This window comes from Gopherus evgoodei, chromosome 8, assembly GCF_007399415.2.
Source record: "Gopherus evgoodei ecotype Sinaloan lineage chromosome 8, rGopEvg1_v1.p, whole genome shotgun sequence".
Taxonomy (NCBI): domain Eukaryota; kingdom Metazoa; phylum Chordata; order Testudines; family Testudinidae; genus Gopherus; species Gopherus evgoodei.
This window is the reverse complement of record NC_044329.1, coordinates 70006374-70023281: the sequence shown is the minus strand read 5'-3', so window position 1 is coordinate 70023281 and position 16908 is coordinate 70006374. Positions and strand designations below refer to the sequence as shown.

General features: G+C 38.8%; 1 protein-coding gene across 4 annotated transcripts in view; it reads right to left on the bottom strand.

Moving 5' to 3' along the window:
• CAMSAP2 (calmodulin regulated spectrin associated protein family member 2) overlaps positions 1–16908 on the bottom strand; it is a 164858-nt gene that overhangs the window by 15710 nt on the left and 132240 nt on the right. For all 4 annotated transcript variants that reach the window (XM_030573089.1, XM_030573091.1, XM_030573090.1 and 1 more), the window contains 5 exons: positions 12386–12479; positions 11171–11264; positions 4405–4487; positions 3802–3871; positions 673–2890 (listed from right to left, as the gene is read on the bottom strand). In XM_030573089.1, coding sequence (XP_030428949.1) covers positions 673–2890; positions 3802–3871; positions 4405–4487; positions 11171–11264; positions 12386–12479 — 2559 coding nt within the window. The remainder of the gene's footprint in view (positions 1–672; positions 2891–3801; positions 3872–4404; positions 4488–11170; positions 11265–12385; positions 12480–16908) is intronic.

Below are 16908 nucleotides of genomic sequence, written 5' to 3'. Positions count from 1 at the left end.
ATACGCTAAAATTGTGCTCCGGAACCATGGGAGGGCGGTCTCAATTCAGTATCACTTTAAATATATGGTATTCAAACAGTGCAATGCAAGATTTTGTGCAATGCAAGAAAAATTTTGAAGCCTGCATTCAAAACAGTAGTGGCTTTCAGCATCCAAACTGCTTTTATAAATGCACACTTTAATTAAAAGATTCTGCCTACACATAAGCATTTTAGTATATAATATGTTCATTTTTAAACTATACATTTAAAATGCGACACTTTTAAAATACACAGAGTACTCTAAGGAGAAAAAAATTTCTGAAATCTTATATAACTGTTTGTCAGGAGGTAAAGGACATGAAAGAAATTTGTGTGGGCACTAAAGCTTGTGTTAAAAAAAAAAAAAAAAGTGTCCCTATATTCAATATGCTCCCCTCCTCCCAAAATCCCCAAACATCTTTTAAACTTTAAGAACTGAAAGAGGTGATGAAAATTGCTGGCAGATTTTGACAGTCCCTGTGATCCCAAATCAATCAGGAGGAGTCACAACGGCTGAGACAAACTTTTAATCATTATATGCAGTTGGGCTCAGTGGAAAGTGGTTATTTAAAAGTCATCTATGAAATAAAAGGCTCCCTTTGAAAAAGTAAAGTTTTTCCAATAGACTCATGCATTGTTCTAGTTCACCTACCTTAAAAAAGAATCCACAACACACTTTTTGGTCATCCTCGAATTGTTCTCTATCACTCTCACCTTCATATTTTTCAACAGATACTTCAGCCTTTTCAGGTGATTTCAAATCTGAGAGGGAAACTTCAATTAGGTTAGCTGTTTTAGGAATCAGTGTTGGCAAAACAGGTTGGCTTAGCTGATCTTCGTTTGGGGTGAGGCAGACAGTTTCTGTGATGGGCTGAGATAATACTTCAGAAACCTTAGATTCAAAAGGTTTGATCTCCTTTTCTTTCACTTTTTGTTCACATTCTTCCAAAGTAGCTTTTTGTTGTTGTTGTTCTTTTGCTTCATCCTCTGTAGTTTTGACTTCTTTCAAAAGATTTCTTTTTAATTGAGGTTCAGATATACGTTCTCCATCATCTCCAAAACATACAAATGATCTAGTCTGAATGGGAACCTGACTTGGAGAAAATCTTCTCAAACGAGGAAGACTATCCACAGACCGTGGAGCAGTTAAGGTGCGATTAAAAGGTATTATTTTCAGTTCGTTTGGCCTAGGAGTCCTTTGCATTTTAACGGGGAAAGAGGCATTCTTCCTATTAGAAGTTTGTGGTGATTGATGAGTAGGGCGAGGAGGTTCCAAAGCAAATGGTGCAATGGGAGATGACAGTCCTGTTTGCCTCATTGAAGATTTAAGCTCTCGGATTTGTTTCTGAGGTGAAGGCTGAGGAGGTGAAATAACCCAGGCCTGCTGCTCCCTCATTTGCATCAACATCTCTTGCTGAAGGGAGAGGCGTTGCATTTCCTGCTGTAGGAAATGTAGAGAAGCATTTAGCTTTTCAATAGATTTTGTATATTCTAAAATATCCCCTTCATTTATGGTTTCTTCTGCGGGGCTCATTAAGTTCCATTGCTTTTCAGCATCCATAGGTGTATTAGGTGACTTTAACCACTTGGCCTGAGAATTTTCAGCACCTTCCTTTATTATCTCTGCAGTCTTATTAATTTGTTCAATTGGTTTTTGTGTGTCTTTTTCATTCAATCTATTACTATCAGTGAATACTTTTTCATCTTCAGCTCCAGCTGCTTCTTCTCGAAGAGGTGATATTCCATCACCTTTCTTTTTCACTACATTCAGAAATGCTGTCCTTCCCATTTTCTGTCTCTGCTTAGTAAAAGCAGCTTCCACTTTCTTCTTCTGTGCTTCAATGGCTCGCCTCTTTTCCTCCAGCTTCATCCTAAGATGGACCATTTCTGAAGCAAGCAACTGTGTAGTGTCTCTTCCTTGAGGGAGAGGTGTTTCTTCAGGTATATGAGTCCAAGCAACAACATGAGGAATATTCAACTCAGAGCCTTCTGGGGTCGTTTTCTGAGAGCTGCTTCCACTACTTCTGCTATCTGTGTGATTCAGTTTCCTGAATTTCTGCTCTGCAAAGCTGGTCATTTTGACTCCCGAGCTTGAAGAAGCACTGCTGCCAGCTTGCGATTTGGTACTTATTGAGCTTGGACAGGGACTTAATAGCTCTCTGTGGTTGCTAGCTCGTATATCATAATCTTGAAGACATTTAGGTGGATCTTCCATGTCAGAGTCCATGCTTACAGTATAATCTCTCAAAGAAGAATCCTCATCCATAGTTTCTGGAATATCTTCTGAAGGAACATGTATTCCAGTATCCACTTCAGTATTGTCAGTCACAGGACTTAGGGCAACTTTTGTGTCTGTAATGATATCAGGATTAGGCTGATTTAGTTTAATATTTGAATTCAAGATGCTAATTTCCTGGTTATGAAGAAAGAACCCATTTGTAATTTGGTCTGGCTGGATAACACTGGGAGATTTTTCAGTATCATGAATTATCTGCAAAGCCTCTTCAATGCTTGGAGTCTCAATCTCATTGCCAAAATCATCCATAACTACCCTGTTTTGCAGAGCTCCATTTGGAAGCTTGTATTGGCTGTTTTCATTGGCATTCCTTTCGTTGGTGTTAAGAGATGCACTGGCCTTTGGGTCGATATGAGATACTATTTCCTTTTCTTCTTCAATATCTTGAGTTTCCTCTTCTCCATTTACTGGCTTGAAGGACAGGTTTTTCTTAATGTGTTTGGGCATGCGATTGATATTTGGCATAATGCCTTCATTACTAACAGATCTAGTAATTCCTCTGTTTGGAGTAGATGTCTGAATACTGTTTTCATTATCAAAAGAAATGTCAAATGAAACTCCATGCATCGAAGATCTAAATGAAATTAAAATAAAGAAAGCTGTTAAACAACTCGCATTTAATACAATGGACAAACATAAACAACAATCTAAAATTTTAGTGCTACGTGTACTAATGAGATATGATTAGCTTCATTTGCTAGCATTACAAAAATACAAAATCAAATTGAATATAACATCTTATTCAGTTTCATGCTTTTATTGTTTGTTCTAATTGCTTGTATTAAATTATAACCACATGTATGCTTTTATTTTCATATGAAAAATATGCTTATTCACTTCGGGTAACTTCAGAGAGAAAAATAATAATATTCCTGCCAATCTGTAATACACTTAAGCAATTTTAGGAATACAGGAACTGGTCATATTGAATCACATTAGTGGTCCGTCTAATCCAGCACCCTTCCTTTCTGACAGCAGCCAGTACCAGATACATCAAAGGAAAGTACAAGAAGCCATACAGTGATGATTTATACCTATAATATAAAAGAGTTTATATCACCTCTGTTTTGTTCTAAAATCCTCTCTCATCAGCCTATCCTCATTATCCATAGAAAAGTACCTTTAAAAAAAAAAAATCCTATTCAGCTCCTGATCTCAATGACTTCTATTGGGACTTCAAGTATATTGCATGCAGACAAATATATTTAACACCACCAGTTACAATATGAAATATTGGAGCACCCCAGTGCTAACCTTTCACTAGGTTGAAAAATTGACCAATTATTCCTATGTTTACTTTTCTATTAGCTAGTTTTTACTCAATTATATTGCTTTACCTCTTACTCTGTGACGATTTGAGTTTACTTAAAAGTCTCCTGTCGACGGCTTTTTGAAAGTCCAGATTATGTTAAATATAATTCAATATTGTTTAGTGGCTAATCCATTGTTACTTCTTAAACCAGATTCTATGTAATGATGACTTACCTTTTCTCTTTGGGCCAAGTCCCTACATATCCATCCACATAAGACATAGATGTGGACCTTCTAATGACTCCTAATTGGAATTAAAATAGAATATAATGTGACTAAGTTACAACTTATGGAAGTACTTGGAAAATCATTTTAAAATAAACAAGTTAGTTCAGCAAATCAGTTGCTTTCATAGTTTTGAATATTTCAATTGTAAATTATCAAATTTTTTGATTTTTTTGTTTTTATGTAAAATTATCTTTATTTTCATGTAAACAAAAGTATGGCAATCATATACCCATCACTCAGTAAAGAGATAAAGGTAAATTTATTACTGAATACAATATTAATTATGTTATAAATAACTGTTGAAAGCCATATTCCACTTAGAGTGGAAACCAAACTTCATAAAATGTATACAGCCAGTAAGCCTTTACAAAAACCACTGTCTTGAGTGTGTGCTTATCACAAGAAGTTATAGGCCCAACCTTGTAAGCTATCCATGTGTGGATCTCCCACGGAAGCCAATGGGAGTTCTGCATCAAGATATCCTGCAAGAGTATCAACAAAACAAGATAGATAATATTTTATCCAAAAAACCCAGTGCTATGCTGTTACCTGGAGCAGCTGAATAAGGCTGATGGTGTGTATGCCTAACAGGCAGAAGTTGATGAGATGGTGTAAAAGTTGGACCCTCCACACTGTAAAGCAAAACAAATTAACAGACAGAGGCCACATTAGAAGAATGCCGCCAGACTTTGTATATTAGGACATATATATATTTTTGTGTGAGGGAATACAGCCAAATGTAATTTTGCTCTTGAAATATTAATTTATTAAATAAAAAAGTACAAGCATATTATTAACACCACTAGAGTCAAAACAAAATTGCACAGAAATTAAAATAGAAAGCTCTTCTGTAGTTTTCAGAAATGGTCTATTGAAAATGTTTGTTTTACCAATTAACATCTGTCTTTTCACTAAGGAAGGAAGTTAAGGAAGGAAGGAAGTTAAGGAAGGAAATAAGGAAGGAAGGAAGTTAATGTTCTTCACATAAAGGTCACTTCTTTAGGTTTGATCTTGGCAACACACACTACAGCACATAATATAAAGAAACAAAGGCAGAGGTTTCCTGCTGTCCACAGCAGACAGTGGCCTGGTCTACACTACAAATTTAGGCAAACATAAACCGCATTAAGTTGATCTAATAATGTATGTGTCTACACTACCGAGTCCCTTCCACCAACCTAAGTGGCCTATAAAGTTGACTTCTGTACTCATCCTCCGCAAGAGATGTATCACTTGATTTCACATCCACAGATTGACATGGGGATAGTGTAGACACTGCATTGTGTAATTTGAATGAATTGTCCTCCAGGAGGTGTCCCACAGTGCTCTGCTGTGAGCGCTCTGGAGAGCACTTTCAACTTCACTGCACATCAGCCAGGTACACAGGAAAGAGCTGCTCCCCTGTTAAAGCCCCAGGAACTTTTTAATTTTCATTTCCTATTTGATCAGCATGGAAAACTTGCCAGCACAGCTGATCATGGAGACTCAAGGCTGCAAACGCGCTCGAGTATGGAGTACACAGGAGGTGATGGATCTTATTGCTCTGTGGGGAGAAGAGTCTGTGCAGGCAGAGCTCCTATTCAGCAGAAGAAATGCTGATATCTATGCCAAGATTGTGCAGGCATGGGGGAAAAGGGCTACACTAGGGACACACAGCAGTTTGGTGGTGACCCTGCCACTACTCCAAAACGCTCTGTGGATACTTCCCAGGAGCTCCAGGTGACATGTCCGTGGAGCAACAACGAGGACGACATTGTTGAGGAGGAGGAGAAGAATGTTAAGCAGGCAAGCGGAGGATCCATTCTCCATGACAGCCAAGAACTGTTTGTAACTCTGGAGCCCATCCCCTTACAGGACCAGTTGGCGGCGGAACGTGATGCTGGGGAAGGTACCTCTGGTGAGTATACATTCCCAATCAAACTGTAGGGGTTACATGCTATTATTGTTTATGTTTAATCTGAACAAAAAAGCATACTTCAAATCATTTTTTCATTGTGTTGTGTCAGTTCAATAGAGCTGACATGTAATCTAATTTATTTACATAATGCCTTACTTCAGCCTCCTATGTACTATAGTGGTAGGCTCTTTACAAATACCTCTATAGATTTTTGCAACTTGCTTTTTTAATGTAATGCGATAAAACAAAATTTACAATCACTTTTTCATTATTTAATTAAAAACTTATGACTAGCAATAAGACAAAGACAACCTAGGACCACAGGCATAATCTGCTGGTCTTGTGATTTTTGCCTAATGTGTAGTGTATACTGGCATCTAAAGAACCTTCATGAGAAGGACATTACTGTGAGATAATGGAAAATATGGATGAATAAAGCAAGCATTTTCCATGGGTACATAAGAAAATTGAATAAAAATTCTTATTTAATTATTTCTGCAGATTTCTCTAAGCTGTGGATAACTGGCATAGAGGTTTATACCCTTATTTTAGATTTCAGTTAAAAATGCCTATTCCATACTCCAGTGGCTGTATATTATTTCATAAGAAAATTTCATTGGGAAAAAAAATCTGTAAAACATTCTGTCCATCAGAAAGAAAATCCATCTGCTTAAATCCTAATCACATCATCCACGCAGGAAAAGCCTGATGTTGGCACGAGCGATTAATTTTCTAGCATTATAATCCCAAATCCTTGGGGAGAGGCCATCTATTTATTTACTATGAAGTGTTGTGCACTATTATCATACTGTACAAAGTACTGCATCTGATGATAAAAACAAGAGACCCTACAGTTAGATAATCAGTTAGTGGGCTCATAATATTCCAACACAAAAACTGTACTTAATCCTTAGAGAGACAAGACAACTATTGTTGCAGTGATGAACCAGTACAATATGCTACCCCATTATATACAATGTTGATGTTGGTTTGTACTACAGTTCGGAACAGGTCTCAAGAAACAGATCTTACTACAAGTTCAGTATGTGTATCAAGGCACTTATCTGGGGCAGCTTACAGACAATACTTAACTCTGAAGTCCTAATGATACTAATAAAGTAAAGCCCTTTAAGATCTGAGATCTCTAGGGGCCTTCTACAAATGGAATTCAAATGTCTATCTTAGAGATTCCAATCTACCCCTTCACTCTGGAACCCAAAATCATCTACACAGACAGATTCTCTTCTTATCCAGTGTGGGGAATTCTGTTTGGTGTAACAAAGGTGCTTATGTAATTGAAGGACTCTGTCAGAGTGGAGATAAATCCCTTATGAAGGGCTTCAACTCTTGTTTTTTTAATAACTGCAAGCTATATATTTCCTTCTCTTTACCACTGATTCAGTTTTAAGCGAACATTTTATTTAAAATATAATGTAAATAAAGTTGCCTCCATATTAATATACAGTAACACAAAGCTCAATACTTTAATTAAAAGTGAAGCCATTTGCTGTCTTTTATGGAACTTATAAAGGACATCCCTGACCAGGGCTCCAATTCTTATCTCACTCATATTGGTTATACACTGGTGTAGCCCCATTGTCTTTAGGGGAACAGCTCCTGACTTACATCAGTGTAAGTGAGAGGAGAATCAGGCTCTACTACCTAATGGTAGTAAGAAATATCATTCCCTGCTTGACAGTTTCTCTATTTTATCTCTCAGAAGAGACTGAACATGATTAACCAGGTAAGCTAAATAAAAAGAATATACCAAATAGCCAATTAAAATGCTAATTTTATCCTCCTTCTGTGCCCCAAAGTCATAATCAATAAACCTACTGCCCATACTGAAATGTGACTATCATACAACACATGTTCCACTTCTGTTCAACTGAAGGCCTTCTCTGACTCTTATCGAACGAAATATTAAGCAGGGATAAGGTAAACTTCACCACAATATCTATTGTACTGTGAGCAAGAGAACAAAAGGAAAAGATGACATACACTGACTCCACAACAGTAACTCAACTCAACTGGGAGACTAAAGTCAAAATAAACTTTAAGTTTTTAATTAGGGCTGTCAAACGATTAAAAAAATTAATTGTGAATAGAATACCATTTATTTTATATGGTTTTTGGATGTTTACTACATTTTCGAATACATTAATTTCAGTTACAACACAGAATACGAAATGTACAGTGCTCACTTTATATTTATTATTACAAAATTAGCACTGTAGAAAACAAAAGAATATATTTTTCAAGTCACCTCATATTGTAGTGCAATCTCTTTATCATGAAAGTTGAACTTTCAAATGTAGAATTATGTACAAAAAAACCGTGCATTCAAAAATAAAACAATGTAAAATTTTAGAGCCTACAAGGCCACTCAGTCCTACTTCTTGGTCAGCCAATCATTCAGACAAACAAGGTTGGTTACAATTTGCAGGAGATAATACTGTTTGCTTCTTGTTTACAATGTCACCTGAAAGTGAACTGGTGTCCACATGGCACTGTTGTAGCTGGCGATGCAAGATATTTTACATGCCAGTTGTGCTAAAGATTCATATGTCCCTTCACGCTTCAACCACCATTCCAGAGGACGTTTCCATGCTGATGATAGGTTCTGCTTGATAACAATCCAAAGCAGTGCGGACTGACGCATGTTCATTTTCATCATCTGAGTCAGATGCCACCAGCAGAAGGTTAATTTTCTTTTTTGGTGGTTTGGGTTCTGCAGTTTCCGCATCAGAGTGTTGCTCTTTTAGGACTGCTGAAAGCATGTTCCACATATCGTCCCACTCAGATTTTGGACAGCACTTCAGATTCTTAAATCTTGGGTCGAGTGCTGTAGCTATAGAAATCCCACATCAGTACCTTCTTTGCGTTTTGCAAATCTGCTGTGAAAATGTTCTTAAAATGAACATGTACTGTGTCTTCATCCAAGACTGCTATAACATGAAATATATGCAGAATGCAGGTAAAACAGAACAGGAGACATACAGTTCTCCCCCCAAGGAGTACAGTCACAAATTTAATTGACACATTATTTTTTTAATGAGCATCATCAACATGGAAGCATTTCCTCTGGAATGGTGGCCGAAGAATGGAAGAGGCATACGAATGTTTAGCATATTTGGCATGTAAATAGCTTGCAACACTGATTACAAAAGTGCCACGCGAATACCTGTTCTCACTTTCAGGTGACATTGTAAATAAGAAGCAGGCAGCAGTATCTCCCGTTAATGTAAACAAACTTGTTTGTCTTAGCGATTGGCAGAATAAGTCGTAGGACTGAGTGGACCTGTAGGCTCTAAAGTTTTACACAGTTTTGTTTTTGAGTGCAGTTATGTAACCAAAAAAAAAAAATCTGCATTTGTAAGTTACACTTTCACCATAAAGAGATTGCACTTCAGTACTTGTATGGGGTTAACTGAAAAATACTAATTCTTTTATTTATCACTTTTACAGTGCATATATTTGTAATAAAAATAATAATATAAAGTGAGCACTGTGCACTTTGTATTCTGTGTTGTAATTTAAGTCAATATTGAAAATGTAGAAAAACATCCAAAAATATTTAATACATTTCAACTAGTATTCTATTGTTATAAGTGTGATTAATCGCGATTAATTTTTTAAATCATGATTAATTTTCTTGTAATTAATCACGTGAGTTAACTGCAATTGACAGCCCTATTTTTAATATAACAAAACCAAAACATATTTAGTGAATTCACTACTCTGGACTCCCCCTGGTTTCATAATTAAGGATTTCCCCATAATAAACTATGCCATATTTTGATTTTGGCTTGTTAAGATTTCATGACCCTAAGAGCTAGTAAAAATATGTGCCACTGAGCAGGGCCGGCTCTAGGCACCAGTGCAGGAAGCAAGTGCTTGGAGCGGTCAATGGAAAGGGGTGGCATGTCCGGGTCTTTGGCGGTAATTTGGTGGCAGGTCCCTAAGTCCCTCTTGAAGGGAAGAACCGGCTGCTGAATTGCCGCTAAAGAATGAAGCAGCGTGATAGAGCAGCCGCCGAAGTGCCATCAGTCGTGGCTTTTTTTTTTTTTCCCCTTCTCTTCGCCGCTTGGGGCGGCAAAAAAGCTGGAACCAGCCCTGCCACTGAGAGACCATTTGGTCTTTACTGTGTTTTTCCTTCCACTTCACTTTCTTTATAACCTTTAGAAATAGTAACTCTGGATTTCAGGAAAACAAGCTCTTTTCTTGGCCTCACACATGCTGAACAAATCTTAACATAGTTCAACAATGGCTGCCAGCCAAGAAAAGTCATGCCTGGGATTTTCTCCCAATTTCTTCAGTCATCCTAATTTCTGTGTGTGATATTAAGAGTCTAAATCCCCTTCTGCTATAATTAATCTACCTAACATCAGAGGTAGCATTACAAATGGTTTTCTAAAGGCACCCATCACCACAATATCTAAGTGCACCACCAGTATGACAAGGAAAAGGTTTTATTCTTTTTCCATCTCCAAGAATGTGATCTTTAGTACTTCAAGAGGCTCTTCTACTGAGGCATTCATTCCTCTGCTTTGAATGGCTAGTTCTAAGTTTCTATTTTAAGTGAAGATATTGCAAGAATACTAAAAAGCAACAAAACAAATAACTGATTATTTTACATAGCAGCTTAAATAGGATACTGGGACAGGCTGTGAAGCCTGATAACATACATTTGAGTTTTGGGGCTGCTGGAGTTGAACACACTGACTGGTTTGGATGTTGAATCTCCAGATTCAAGGGTTCCTTGTGGTGCAATATTTTAGTGCACTGATGACAGAGTTAAAATCCTCTATATTGTAGATCACAAGCAAATCAGAGTTTATTATTTCCATTCTACTCCCCACTGTACAGATGATGATGAATTGCAATCTCTCTGAATGGGCCAATCCTGTGAGGTCCTAAGTAAATTCAGTTCCCTCTGACTTAAATGAGAGTTGAGTGCCTTCATGACTTGCAGGACTGAGTGAGTGTGAGAAAGTGAAGCCCAGAACTGGAAATGCAGATAATGAATCCCATTGCTGAGGCACACTGTCTGAGCTATGTGGGTCAGGCTTCCATATTACAAGCAATTCTAGTTCCAGCCAGAACTATCGGTCTTGCAGTTTCATAACTAAATTTATTTTCAGAATTTAACAATGTTTCTCAATCTTTTCATATGTATTCTTATACAGAATGAAAAGGAATCAATTGGACCAGGTTCAGAAAATTCTATAATAGTTGTTAGCAGTCTTTTGCTTTATGGTTATGGAATCATGTATGAGGAATTTGGCTTCACCTATTATTTGGTAATACACCCTCTGGACATTTCTAGAAAGGGCATCAGAAAATATACAAATATTTGTGCTTGTTTTGAGTGGAAGGGGAAGAAATGTAAAATGCTACTAAAGAGACTGGTATTACCTGGCTATAAAGTCAGAACCACATGAACCATCCATATAATTTCTTCTATTAGCATTCAAAATAGGAACAGAAGATGCATCTTTCACAGGTTCAGCTGCAATAGAAGACAAAACTTCCACATTATTTTCATTTATCATGCAGTTCAAAACCTTATCAACAAAGCTGGTTGAAATATTTTGAAGTAATGTTTATTCCATGAGCTTACACAAGCAATATTTTTTAAATTTTTTAAATGGAAAGTGTTCATTATTTTCTTAGCCTCTTCTGTCCCCTTTTCCCCATTTTGCCACTGAACAGGGGGGAGAGGAAGAATAGGAGGCACAAAGAAATGCTGATAAATCAAAAAAATGAAAAAAACACCAAGTATTTTGTTTTCTGAGGAAAATTTCAAGAGAAAAAAAATGATTTTTGCAAGTTTCTCATTTTGACATATTTGGGCTACATCTTAACTTATTTAGTTCCATTTTAAATTATTTTTTCCAGATTTTGTTTATTATACAATATGTACATGAAAAAATCTTAAGGCAGTAAGAGCCTACACAACAGAACTGTGATCCCAGGTGTTAGTGCTGAGACCATGGTACTATAGCATATAATTCTTGCCTTACCTCCACAGCCTCTGAAAGGTCTGCCTGAGAGGCAGATTTATCAATCTGAAAAATTGCTGAAGATTGTGTCTGAAATGATTTTTGCTATGCAGGTGCACAGTTTTGTCATCCTTCCCTGTAGTTGTTTGATCTGTTCACTACCCTGCCCTGAGTTCTTTCACTTTTGTGTCTCATTCTGACCAATAAAGTATTATATGGGTCAAATTCTGCCCTCAGGTATGTCTACAAAATTCCACTGCTTTTACGGGGTTTGCATAGGTGTAAGTGAGGGGAATGTAAGGCTTATCTAGATTACACTAATGTAGTTACAGCTAGGCAAATCTTCCTAGTCTAGAGAAGACTTTAATCAAAATGTCTGTTGATGATGCATGAGAAGGAAGAAGAATCTGCCTCTCAGCTTTGTTGATTCCTGAGAAATACATTCAAATTTCATACAAGGATGGTTTCCTGTTTACAGAGTCACTTTCCAGCTCTTTAAGGGGCTGGTTTGTAGCCAAGCACTGTGAATTGAATTGTAGATTAAATCTGCTTACACTATTGAAACCTGAACTCTATGGGGCTTGTACAGCACTAGTTAACATGAAATAAAAAACAAATACTTTGTTACCTTGGGGATTAATGACAACACGCGGCTGTACAAATGATGGCTTCACCACTTCAAACCACCAGAAAAGTTCTGCCATGAACACCAAATAATTACTCTACAAGAAATCAAGGAAATTTAGGTAAAGATAAAACCATACAAATCTTAATCCTAAATAAAATAATCATATAACATTCAGAAGAGGTATCTGTATTTTGTCCACTTTTCATTTCCAAATCTGTTAAACTACTTAGATGGTCAGGTGTGTGTGTGTGTGTAGAGATCATAGGCTGGCAGCACAACCTATTATTAAGGTTGCCTGACACTTCCCATTATAAGACCCTGCTTATAACATTACCGGACTCTGTCTGGATTGAATTTTTCCATGCTGTGTGTTTGCCTCAGGTTGAATTTTACTGGAAAATTTCAGCCAAAACATTTCTCAGCCATTTCTGAGAATGAGACTATTGAAAAATATTTTGTTTTGCCCATGTTAAAAAATTCTGGTGACCTTTTATTTGGCCCTCGGTAGCACCTTCGTTCTTGAAGTAAGGATTTGAAAATTGGCAGGTGGTGGTCCATGTGTGCCTTTTGGTTTCTCCATGAAATTCCACTCAACTTGGCCAAGTTACAGGCTTTTTGAAAAATCACAGTTAGAACATGCTGATTAGAGACTTGCTAGAGTGTTGCAACTAGAGTGAGCAGTGGAGGAATTAGATTGGGACAAGGAAGGACACATGGCTGGTGTGGTGGAGAGACTGGGACTGGCTAGTGAAGGAGACTGGGATTGAGAGACAGAGGGGCAGAAGATCCATAGATTTCAAGGCCCGAAGTCACAATTACATAATCTAGTCTGATCTCAGAGGAGACTGGGAACCCGGGGGGGCGGGGGGGAATGGAGGTGGAGGTTCTGGAAGCCAGAGATGAGTGGGTGAGATTGAGATTGGATGAGTAGCTGGTGGGAAAGGCTAGAAGCAGAAAGGGAGAGGGACAACAGAGTGACTGGGCAAAGAGATCTGGGCAAAGAGATAGGAGAAAGACGTTTGGATGAGGAGTCCAGGGTGGGAGACTGGGAGCCAGTTCAGACAGGGAATGTACCTGGCAGGCAGGTGATGAGAAACAGATTGGACAAGGAGCTGAGATGAGGGCAAACTAGGACTGACAGAGAAGGAGACTGGGGACAAAGAACTGGGGAGAGGAGAAATGAAACTGGGGATAGCTAGACAAAAACCTCAGGAGTTGGAATGGAGGAGGGGGAGAGACAGTTAAGCTTGGCAAGGGGAGAGGGAACAAGCAGAAGAGTCTCCTCCAGTGTCTGGAATGGAATCCATGATTTCTGAGTCTGACTATTCCTCTGCTACCAGCAAATCATGAAACACACTGGCAAAGTATCTCATCTTCCCCAACCCCAATGCTGTTCTACACAGATAATGACAACCTACTATTGCTGTAAGTTACTCCATTAGTGGCAGATGTCTGTGCAGTGAATCTAAAGGTTCCAACCTGATGACCCACCTGCGTGTCAACATTATGGCACCTGCTGGAATCTGTTTTCAGTTTGCTTTGTTAAAAAGCTAGGAAATCACACAGACACGGCTCTATGTTAAGAGAAATTAAGGTTGTGAAGTCAAGCACTCAAAAGTCAGGAAATGCCAGAACTAAGATTATAGAGAAAATAATTTAACAATAATTAAAATTTCCGTATTTTCTTTATCAGAGGGTTAGCCATGTTAGTCTGGATCTGTAAAAGCAGCAAAGAATCCTGTGGCACCTTATAGACTAACAGACGTTTTGGAGCATGAGCTTTCATGGGTCCCACGAAAGCTCATGCTCCAAAACGTCTGTTAGTCTATAAGGTGCCACAGGATTCTTTGCTGCTTTTACATATTTTCTTTTTAATTGCAGTAGTAAGATTGTTAATTATAATTTTACAAATGAAATTAAAAAGCACCACGATCACTCACTGTATTATAGAAATAATAAAAGTGCTACATCTATTAATGAGTTCAACATTTGACCATAAACATAAGGCCACTTCACACACAAACCACATAAATGTAATGAGTTTTCAGAACTTAAAAGGATACTTTGGGTGTAAATCAGCAAAATCATTTTTTTGAAAATTCTCTTTTGTAAACATTTACACTGTTTTATCTACAGGCAACTTTCAGATAATTTGTACAAATAAATTTATAGAGCATACTTTGCAAAAAGACTTAGCAAATGTCAGTTCATGCACCATCAATGAATCCATCCATCATAGATACATATATATATCTCATCATATAAACTGACCACAAAAGGTCAGTGTAGGGGAAAGTGAAGCCATCTTAGTATTTGGGTGCTATGTGAATCTGTAATTTAGGATGATTATTCTTATGTTCTTTTGGTATTGCTGAGAAGCATCATAGCGCACTGGTTGCAACCCTGCTAGCATATCCCGCCCACTTTTTTTTTTGGTCTCAAATCCTCAATTCTCTAGAACACTTTTCATTTTAGTTTTATCCTTTCATTTTTGATACCACTCCAACTTTTTTGAGTCAGGCACATAACCCTAGTCTTCTGATTCCCAAGCCCTTGACAGAAACATTTTACAGATCACAGTGCAAGTTCCACTGCAATAAATTGTACTTTGGGGAATATAATTGTAGCATCAGACACCATGAGTAACTGCTATGTATCTGTCACTGTTAGGGCACTTACCTGGGATGTGGGAGACCCATATTTGCATCCCCCTCTGGAGCAGGGATTTAGACTCAGATCTCCTCCCTCCTAGGTGCAGGGCTGGTGCAACCATTTAGGCGACCTAGGCAGTCGCCTAGGGCGCTGGCATTTGGGGAGCGGCATTTTCTTCAGCAGCGGCCAGATCTTCGGCCGCCGTGGTCGCTGCCGGTATTTAGGCAGAGGGACCTGGGGCAGGGGAGCACAGGGAGGGCCGCCTGCAGCAAGTAAGGGGGAGGGGGTGGCACGCAGGGGAACTCCCCACCCCAGCTCACCTCTGCCCCACCTCCTCCCCGAGCACTCTGTTGCTGCTTCACTTTTCCCACCTCCCAGGCTTGCAGCGCCTAAGCTGATTGGCCCCGCAAACCAGGGAGGCGGGAGAAGTGAAGCAGCCATGGTGTGCTTGGGGAGGAGGCGGGGCAGGAGTGAGCTGGGGCGAGGGGGTGCCTCAGGGTGGGGAGCTGCTTCGGGGGGGCGCCTCAAGGTGGAGGGGGGAAGCTGCCGCGGGAGGACCTCCTCAGGGTGGGGGCTCGGGGACAGGGGAGGGCGCAAGGTGGAAGTTTTGCCTAGGGCACGAAACATCCTTGTACCGGCCCTGCCTAGGTGAGTATCCTAATCAAGAGACTACAGGCTATTATGGGGTGGGTTGCTCTCCATCTCTCCTGTTGAAGCTGTTCCACTTGGTATAAATACTTAAATATTCATCGGATCAGAAACTTGAGACTCAGATATCCCCCGTGCCAGGTCAGCATCCTAATCACCTGGCTATAGGCTAGTCTTTCAGTCTCTCCTATTAAATCTGTTCTACTTTGTATAAATACGTACTTTGATATAAATTGAGCTAGAGAGAGAGAATGACTTCATCTGGTGACTAAGGCACTCACCTGAGAGGTAGGATACATGGATTAAATTCCCTTCTCTAATTCAGGCAGAGAAAAGTTTTCAAGTCCCTTCTCCAGAGGAGAGTCAAACCTGGCTCTCCCACATTCTAAGCAAGTGCTCTAACCACTGCCTTTAAGTTATAAGGGGAAGATACATACACACAGTAATATGACTGAAAACACTTCTCTGATTTGCTGACAAATTCTGAACATTTTCAGAATCTAACTGAATAGTTTTTCTAATTTTTCAGTTTGCTGGCTTAACTAATAATGAGTTATTCATCAAGCTCTACTCCTGTACCAAACACGAGGACAGGAGTTATCTCCTTTAACATTTTGCTTTGATTATCCCAGTGACACTGGCAGACCAGGCACCAGATCATGCCAGGGTCCACATATCTTAGCTGGACAGTGACAGATACATAGCAGGACTCTGTCTGGCTCACTTGTGGGTTAATATTGATAAAATAAGTATCAGAATTATAAGAAAGTGTCTAGTCTCTATTGAATGCTTGTGAGTTGCTGTATGCAGTAATCTTACTCGTAATATCGGTGTTCCACAGTGTAATGTTATATTTGAGTGGCTGTATTGTGACCCTCTGTGATTGTAATGTCCAATACAGAAGAGGGACATTAATTCGTGTGAAGAGCTGCTTTTCTACAGAAATTGTTACACCCCTCCTGAAAGAGGAGACCCGTGAATACCAGGCAGGTTTGAGGTAAGGCCTTACCAAATTCATGATCCATTTTGGTCAATTTCATGGTTATAGGATTTTAAAAATCATGAATTTCATTATTTCTGCTATTGAAATGTGAAATTTCAGTGTTGTTATTATACAGGTCCTGACCCAAAAAGGAGTTGTGGACGGGGTCACAAGGTTATTGTAGGGGGGGTTGCAGTACTGCTACCCTTACTTCTGCACTGCTGCTGGCTGCGGCACTGCG